At 19.4% G+C, this 9705-nt stretch overlaps 4 protein-coding genes across 4 annotated transcripts in view; 2 read left to right on the forward strand and 2 right to left on the reverse strand.

Moving 5' to 3' along the window:
- Positions 1-229: 229 nt before the first annotated feature.
- On the forward strand, positions 230-1375 carry PGSY75_1336800 (putative nuclear movement protein; the record flags this gene model as incomplete). Its single annotated transcript, XM_018787414.1, has 1 exon — positions 230-1375. The coding sequence occupies one exon, from the start codon at positions 230-232 to the stop codon at positions 1373-1375; it is 1146 nt and encodes a 381-aa protein (XP_018640156.1).
- Positions 1376-1762: 387 nt separating this feature from the next.
- On the reverse strand, positions 1763-3924 carry PGSY75_1336900 (tryptophan--tRNA ligase; the record flags this gene model as incomplete). The annotated part of the gene is made up of 2 exons (XM_018787415.1): positions 1763-3547; positions 3811-3924. The coding sequence occupies 2 exons, from the start codon at positions 3922-3924 to the stop codon at positions 1763-1765; spliced, it is 1899 nt and encodes a 632-aa protein (XP_018640157.1).
- A 935-nt stretch (positions 3925-4859) lies between these two features.
- On the reverse strand, positions 4860-7883 carry PGSY75_1337000 (putative endopeptidase; the record flags this gene model as incomplete). Its single annotated transcript, XM_018787416.1, has 2 exons — positions 4860-5027; positions 5184-7883. 2 exons carry the CDS (start codon positions 7881-7883, stop codon positions 4860-4862), a joined length of 2868 nt encoding a protein of 955 aa, XP_018640158.1.
- Positions 7884-8691: 808 nt separating this feature from the next.
- The window catches only part of PGSY75_1337100 (protein kinase 6), a gene marked incomplete at both ends in the record, with an annotated part of 1484 nt that continues 470 nt past the window's right edge, over positions 8692-9705 (forward strand). The window contains 4 exons of the mRNA XM_018787417.1: positions 8692-8752; positions 8845-8994; positions 9145-9224; positions 9324-9670. Of these exons, the coding sequence (XP_018640159.1) occupies positions 8692-8752; positions 8845-8994; positions 9145-9224; positions 9324-9670 (638 nt within the window). Of the gene's footprint in view, positions 8753-8844; positions 8995-9144; positions 9225-9323 lie in introns of the transcript that reaches the window.

Raw genomic sequence — 9705 nt, forward strand, 5'->3', positions numbered from 1 at the left:
TTTTATTTTTTTCTTTTCATTTTTTATTATAATATTTAAATTATATGTATATTTAAACATTTTTTCTTTTCCGAATTATCCTTTAAAATTCTCTGATCAACTTCTATAAATATTTTCTTTTCTTTTCTTTTCTTTTCTTTAATTTTGATAATATATATAACATATATGTTTATTTATTTTCATCTTCAAAATAATATAAAAAGAGATCAGTTATAAAAAAAAAAAAAAGATGGATAAGGATATAGTTGTAAATGAAAAGTTTGATTTTCTTATGTTAAATATTGCTAAAGAATGTGGAGATATTAATAATTTGATGGAACATTTTTTTTCCTTTTTATTGAGAAAAACTGATTTCATAACAAATTCTAATAATATAGATGAATGTGAAAATGTTATATTAAAAACATTAAGAAAATATTATAAGAAAAAAGATGAATATTTAATGAAATTAAAAAACGAATACAAGAAAATGGATGAAGAAAAAAAGAAGCAATATGAAAAAAAAAAACAACAAGAAGAAAATGAACAAAATAATAAAGGGCAACAAAAAATTATAGATAATAATAAAAAAGATAAACATACAAAAACTATAGAAACTAATACATCAAATAGAAATTCATATAATCAAGTAAATAAAATTATAAATAATAATAACCAACGTGTAATAGATCTTGACGAGGAAAATGATATGAATGAGAATGTAATGGAAATGATCAATCAAAATAAAAATAATTCAAATGATTCCTTAAATCATATAAACCAAAATAAACATCTACACGATGAAAAAAAAGATCAAGATAATGATGATGATGATGACGACGCAGAACCACCTAAAGGAAATGGAGGAAAAACAGATAAATATGTATGGACACAAAGTATAAATACATTAGATATGTATATAGATACAAAAGATAATATAAAAACGAAAGATATTAAAATTGATATAACTTATAAAAAATTATATGTGAAAGTAAAAAATCAAGTACTTATCGATGGAGAATTTTTTAAACAAATTAAACCAGAAGAATCTATATGGACATTAGAAGATAATAAAATTATACACATATTTATTGAAAAATTAAATGGTATGGAATGGTGGAATACCGTAATTAAAGGAGATGCTGAAATCGATGTAAAAAAAATCGTTCCAGAAAATTCTAGAATGGAAGATCTAGATGCAGAAACAAGATCTGTTGTAGAAAAAATGATTTATGATCAAAAACAAAAAGCAATGAATTTACCAACTTCAGATGAACAAAAAAAATATGAAATCTTTGAAAAATTCAAACAAATGCATCCAGAAATGGATTTTTCAAAGGCCAATATTAATTACGGAAATTCATCTTCATCAAATAATATGTTCTTTGGAAGATAAAAAAAAAAAAAAAAAAAAAAAAAAAAATGAAAACAATATATTACCATATATATATTTAATTTTTTATATTTATTTTTCAATATACATATATTTTATGTATCACATAAGAGTGTACGAAATATTTTTATAATATGTAAAACATTTAACATATTAATAAATAAAAAAAAATTAAAAATGTTCAAATCTATTTAAAAACCTTCGAATTGTTTAGATATTATAATATCTAGAAATTTATAAAAATTATTTACAATAACAAAAAAAATAAATAAATATATACATACATATATACATATATATATATATATAAAATTTATAACTAATCAATCAATCGTGTAAGCCAACTTTAAAAGATATTTATAATTATTATATAAAATTTACTTTTTATTGTTACATATTTTTAAATTTTTGAAGAGATGGTTTGTTTGGATCAAAAAAATAAGATATTTCTTGATCTGTTAAAGATTTCTTCTTCTCTTGATGTTTTAATATCAATTCTGTTAAAACATCTATCAATATTTTTTTTATCTCACCACTTAACATTTCTCCTTTTTTATATTTTTCTCCAATTTCATTTAATTTATTGTCATCTTCTAAAAGATATCTTAAATATTGATAAGATATATCTGTATCTAGGTTTCCACCTTTTTCCCTATGTTCTTGTATAGTGGCTCCGCCTCCACTAAAAGCATATTTGTTGATTTTATTTTTGATTTGTTCTGGTGTGTCTGTTAAGAAGATAACACTATTATTATGATCAAACGTACTATTATTTTTAGCGTTATCATCTTTCTTCTTTTTTGTACTACTCATTTTAGAATTGACTCCTTGTAAACCTGGCATAAAAATCGAATGAACAACCACAGGCTTATGCAAGGCCATTTTTACTGCAATATCTCGACTTAATCTAAAATATGGATCTTGATCAATACCTTGAGGGACTAAGCATGGAATATTTTTTGCTAAAAAGTTCGGAAAGCATTGAGAAAAACATGGAGCTATTTGAAATGATGGATAAGATATCTTTCCTATATTATCACTATGATTAAAACCAAAAACGTTCATACTTTGATTTAAGGTAGTTTTTTTATGTATAGACAAAACGGTTGGATATAAATTTCCTGCATATTCTGTATTTTTAAAAATAAATGTTAATTCAGGATTTAAACCAACAGCTATAATATCTTTTACATTTTCATTAGTTAATGTATTAATATATTCTAGTGAATAATTTTGATTAAATAAATATTTCTCATCATCTGATAATTGTATAACTAATGGAACATTAAAAGCTTCTTGTAAATATTTACAAAAATAAAATGGTATTAAATGACCTAGATGCATAGATAAGGAGGATGGTCCTCTACCAGTATAAATATAAAAACATTTATGTTGTTCATAATAATTTAACAAGAAATCTAAATCTCTATGACTAAAAAATATTCCTCTTCTTATAAAATGATGAGCTTTATTATTTGTTAATTTTTCAATTCTTTTAATATGATCTTCTGTAATTTTAGAACAACCAAATTCTTTTATTAATTTATTATAATTAATTCCTTCTTCATTATTTATATTTACATCCCAAGGAGTAACATCTTTAGATCGTTCATAATTAATATTTTCTATACCTGATGGTGGAAGTACTTTATTTTTTGATAATATATCTTCTACATTTAAATAGGTACATTCTTCATTCATATTATCTAATAATTTCTTATCATTTTCATCACATATTATTTTAACAATAGGAGATAAAAGAAATTCATATAATCCTTTCTCATTTTTATACATATTACTTAATTCTTCAAAAGTATATTTCGGACTAACAGCAAAATGTACTTCTAAAGATTCTTTATTAGTCAAATACTTAAATTGATTAATTGTTATTTCTTTAATTAATCCTGTATGTTTTAAAACTCTATTTTTATTACAATTAATATTCCACTCTTCTAATATTATTAAATTTATTTCATTAATCTCTTTTGACAATCCATAATTATCATATATGCAGTCTCCGTAAATTTTCTCCGCAAAGGAACGATTCATATTATAATTATAAAAAGGGACACATTCTTGAACTTTATTTTTAATTAGTTTCTTTATGTCGTCATACTGATGAATCGTGGGTTCAGACAAAATAGATTTTACTGTGATAACACCAACATTGTTTGCCTTAAAAATGGAAATATAATATAATATATATGTTAATTTTTTTATTTTTTATATAATACATATATATATATATATATATATATATATATATATTGAAAGCATAAAAGATATATATAAAATAATTATAAATAAATTGATAAATATAAATATATATATATGTATAATAATTTTATAATTTGAAAATATTATTTCCTTTTTAGGGTTATCTCTAATTATATACATTTATATATATGTATATTATTTATATTTATTTATTTGTTTACCTTTTTTTTTACACTTTCTGTAGTTCTACTTGTTGGTATTTGAAGAATAATGCATAAAGCTCCTTTAATTATACTCAAAGCAGAATCCAAATAAACAGTTTTTAATTTATCCATTGAATATTTTATAATATATATATATTTTTTTACTTTTAAAAGTAGAAAATTTATTGATACAACGTGAACAAATATTTATATAATATTATTATAATTAAATTTATATTTTATTATTAATTTCTTAAAAAAAAAAGATAAAATACCTTTTTTTTTTTTTTTTAACATATTTATATAATATTTTGAAACAATCCGTTGTATAATCAGATAAATATATATTTTTTTAATTTTAATAAAAATTAATAATGAAGAAAATGACACATAATGTAATATATATGTATATTATATATTATAAATAATTATATATATATTTCTTTTTGAAGATATTTATAATATTATAATTAATTAGAAATAAATATATATATATTATATATATAATAGATATATTTTATAATAAATAATGTGTATAAAAATAAATTTCTATTTCTAATTTAACCAAAAAAAAAAAAAAAAAAAAAAAAAGGAAACATTTTAAAATTATAAAAAAAAAGTAATTTTTTTTAAAATATAATAAATTTATAAAAATAAATACATTATTTAAATTTTTTTTTTTTTATATTTTTATCTTCAAATGGATTTCATGATTCATTTTTTATAATAGTAGCATTTTATAATTATTTATATGTCATACGTTTTAAAAAAATAACAGAACGAAATTAATTAATTCTGAATGCTTCATATTTATAGAATGATTCATAATATTGTAGCACGTTCTTTCATAATTCGATAAAATATATTATATTTTTTTATTATATATATTAAATAAAAGGAGGTTTTGTGTTAGTACCTCATTATCTGGTTAAATTGGGAGATCCTTCTAACAAAAATATGAATAGAAGAATACAATATTTTAATTATCTTACGAATTGTTTAAAAGAGACACAAAATATAAATATATATATATATATATATATATATATATATATATAGGACACTTTTTATATAGAATTCAAAAACGATGCGTATTTGTCCTCTTTATTTTCCTGATAGTAATCCAAGAAATAGTTTAGAGGGATTTTATGAGGATTTTCTGTATAGTAATCAATTTTGGATTGATCATTCTCAACTAGCGAAATAATATTCCTCAAACTTGAATCTACAGATCCCTATAATAAAAAAAAAAAAAAAAATCAAACACATAAACAAAAAAATGTTATATATATATATTTATATATATATATTTATATATATATATATATGATATAATACATATATATATTTGTATGTGCTTGGTTTAATTGTTCTTTATATATTTTTTTTACCTTCTGTAAGAAATTCACAATTTTATCAGCCTTTTCCATATTAAACAAATTATGCTTAAATGTCATGTTCCAAATATATTTTGCTAAAACTGAGCAATACAAATATGAATAATAATTTGAGGGGTAATGTACTAAATGTGTAGTTTTCGAAAAATGTATTTGAGGAAATAAGTCCAATATATGAATATCTTTATAATATATTCCTTCAAAATATGATTTTATTTTTTTCTCTATTGATTCTTTTCTTTCCATCATATTATTGGAGTTACTTGAAAAAGAATAAAAGATTTGATCAATAATTGATTGTATAGTTAGTTGTAGAATAGAATAATAACAAATAATATTTTTATTTTCCATATAATTGTATAATAGGGATTTCATATATTCCTCATTATTTTTATTCTTATTCTTATTATTATTATATAATAATAATAATGCATCATAGGAATTTAAATATTCTTCAAAAAAATGTGATGAAAATTCCGAAAAATCAACACCACTTCTATTTCCTGATAAATGTTGTAAATATGTTGAACTTAAAATACAATGTAATGTATGTCCAAATTCATGAAGGAATATATTCACTTTATCAATAGACATATTTATTTTTTCTAATAAAAAACTTATATTTTTATTTAAAAATAAATTATCATCATTATGATAACTTTCATAATTTGTATCCATTTCTTTATCACATATATTAATAACATTAAAATTACAAACTAGAAAAGTTGATGTTGTTTGTCTATAACTACTATTAAAAAGTGAATTATTTTCATGCTTATTATTCAAATTGTTGTTATTTTTACTATTGGCATATTCATATATATTATCACCATTATGGTAATAATAATTATTATTATTTATTTTGTCATTTATTTTGGTGTTATGTTCATTTTTTTTTTTTTTATCATCATTTTTGTAATATTCATCCTTCACTATTCCAGTGTATACAAATGAACATTGGTCATAATTTTCCTCTAGCCATTTATATTTCAAAGGGTAGTTCATATTTTTCGAACATCGTACAGTATACTGAGCTATAGAATTATTTTTATTTTCTCTTTCAAATAAATCCATATATATATAGCCATATATATAAGGACCTCTTTTTATTTCAAACTTTATTATATTCTCATCCCATAATTCATTTTTCAAAGGATTGACATTAACCATTTCTAAGGAATATGAATTTTTTAAAAGAGTAATTACAAATTTTATAACATCATATAAAGTTAAATTATTTTTCATTTCTGTCTCAATATTTTTGAGTCTTACTTTTTTTATTTCATTCATATAATAATAAATATTTGAAGCATTTAATTTAGGTATTTCATCATTATAATTATCATTTTGCTTATTTTCGTTTATGGTTTTTACACATTTTTCTTTATTACGTAAGGATATAATAGATATATAACTTTCTATAAATTCAAGTTCTTTAAAAAAATATGGAAGTATTTTATGTAAGAAATTTTTTAAAAAATAATTAACTCTATTAGGTTCATTTAATATACAATCTTTTAAAGAATATTCATTATAATTGTTAAAATTTCTATAATTTATTAATTTATTTCTATAATATTGAAGAATTAATATATTATTTAAAAAGGTAAGATTAGGTTCTCTAAGTAATGTATAGACTTTATTAATTATTTCGACATCATTTACATTTTTTAATATAGTCATAAGAAAAGAGCTATCTTGTAATATGTATATATATTCCTTCAAAGGATAATTCTTTTGAATTTTTATTTGATTATTTTTAATATATGGTATTAATTTATCTTCATAATCTTTCAAACATTTTTCATTTATATATTTCAATAATTTATTTTTTTCTATATATAAACCATTAAATTCATCACAATAATTTGATGATGCATGAAAAGCAAAGTATTTTTCTTGTGACTGTAATTCTAAATATCTTTCTCTTTCTTTTGGATCTTTTATATGAACACCTTGATTTTCCATAGAAACAATCATATTATGTAAAACCTCTTTATGTTCATGATTTAATAAATGTATATTTTCGTTATATTTCTTTTTAAGAAAATTATAAATATCTGTATCAATATTAATTTTATCAATATAATTTGTTAATTTTTCTAATGCTTCATGAGCTTTACCAATAACATTTTTATTATTATGTAAATTTCTTAATAATTCTAATACATCTCCTAATTTACATAAATTATTTGAAACAGTATCAACCATATTTATGATTTTAAATATATTCTCTTCTTTACATATTTTACTTAATATATTATCACAACTACGTATGCATGCATAACTACTTTTTATAATACCATCTCCATTATTATGGATACCATTTAATTCTAATAGATATCCTCCTATTTCTTTATTTCGTCTATTCATATCTTCTAACATCTTATCAATTTTATTTTTTTCATCATCATTTAAAATATCTGTTGAATTAATATATTCATAAAAACACGATGATAGAATATTCTCACTTTTAATATTATTATTATTGTATATATCTTCCTTTTTGTTATGAATTAATAATTTGTTACAATTCTTTTTCACAATATTTTTTAAATTTAATTTATTCCATATTTTATATAAACCACATTCCCTATTTACCTTTTCCCAAAAATAGTTTCGTTTAAAAATGGTTCCCTTCAAATGTGTCCTATAACATTTTATACCTCTTAGTTTGTAGGATATATTATTCATTTTTCTTTTTATTTTAAACATAAAAAATATATGAATATAAATATATATATATTTTTTCTTTCTTCTCTCTTCTTATTACAAGCTCCTTTTCAACAAAGTAAATATATTGGAGAATATAAATACAATAGAATCCGTGAAAAAAACAATTGTAAAAGTATTATCTACATTTTTATAAATTCATAATATAAATATAAAAGTTTTGGTTTTATTTATTCTTTCTTTTTTTTTTTATATATACAAACGTTTCATGTATATCCTATATCTTTTTTTTTTTTTTTTTTTCTTCTTCACATTTTAAATTCTTATATAGTACTGCAATTATTAATGTGGAAAATATATATATAATAAAATAATCACATATATATATTGAAAACAAGAACAATAAAAAAAAAAAAAAAAATTAAAAGGAATTAAACAGAATTAAAAAAAATTGTGTATAAAATATTATAATATATAATATATTATTTCTATAAAGAACATAATTCAAAATGTAAAATTTTTTTTTTTTTTTTTTTTTTTAATTTCACCCAAGTCCTATAACAAGGTAATGAAACGTTCAAAATAATATATATATATATATATATGTAATATTAAATTATGTATATATATAATAAAATAAAAAATTATAATTATTGTAAAAAACTTCATTTACTATTTTTATTTATTTATTATTATTATTTAATTCTTTATTTTATCTTATTATTTATGTATTTATTTTTGTTATCCTAATAAAAATATATATTATATATTTATAAGGAAAATGGATCTTGTATATATTTTAAAATAAAAAAAATTATATAATGTCCAAATGAATAGAATTGATATATCGAATTTTGATTTTCTATATGTAATAGGAAAAGGAACTTATGGTAATTTAGTTACACATATAATAAGTATATATCTAAAAACATTTATAACATCGAATATGCATATATATATATATATATATATTTATTTGTAGGAATTGTATATAAGGCCTTAGATAAAAAAGAAAATAACTTTGTGGCAATAAAAAAAATTATAAATCTTTGTGATGAAAATTATGGAATAAGCAAGTGTATATTAAGAGAGTTGACCATACTACAAAAAATTAAACACAAAAATATAATAAGTATGCAAACTTTTTAAAAATGAATAAATAAAAAATAATAAAATAATGATAAAATAATACATTAATTGTCATATGGACATATTGTAATAAATTAATACATAAATAACTATATTATTTATTTATTATTTTTTTTTTTTTCTCTCTTTTAAGATTTAAAATACGTATTTTATGGAAAAGACATAGAAGAGAAACTGAAAGGAGAAAACCTGGAAAATTCGTGTTTATATTTGGTAATAAAAATAAAAGATAAAGAGAAGAATTTATCCTATATGAAAATATGAATATATATATATATATATATATATATATTTTATTATTTCATATATTAGGCCTTTGAATATTGCGATATAGATTTATTTAATTTAATTAAAAAGCATAATTTGAATATTAAAGAAATAAAATATATAATTTTTGAATTATTATTAGCATTAAGTTATTTTCATTCAAATAATTATATACATAGAGATATAAAACCAGAAAACATATTTATTACATCTCAAGGGCAAATAAAATTAGGAGACTTAGGTATGTCGGTTGAAAAAAGTGATAACATGACACCTACAGTTGTAACCTTATGGTATAGGGCTCCAGAAATTTTATTGAAATCAACGAATTATGACCAGAAGATTGATATATGGAGTTTGGGTTGTTTATTCATGGAATTAATACAGGGAAAGTATGATAATAAATATTACAAAAATATTATATATA

The sequence above is a fragment of the Plasmodium gaboni genome, chromosome 13 (genome assembly GCF_001602025.1).
Source record: "Plasmodium gaboni strain SY75 chromosome 13, whole genome shotgun sequence".
In the NCBI taxonomy this organism is placed as follows: Eukaryota; Apicomplexa; class Aconoidasida; order Haemosporida; family Plasmodiidae; genus Plasmodium; species Plasmodium gaboni.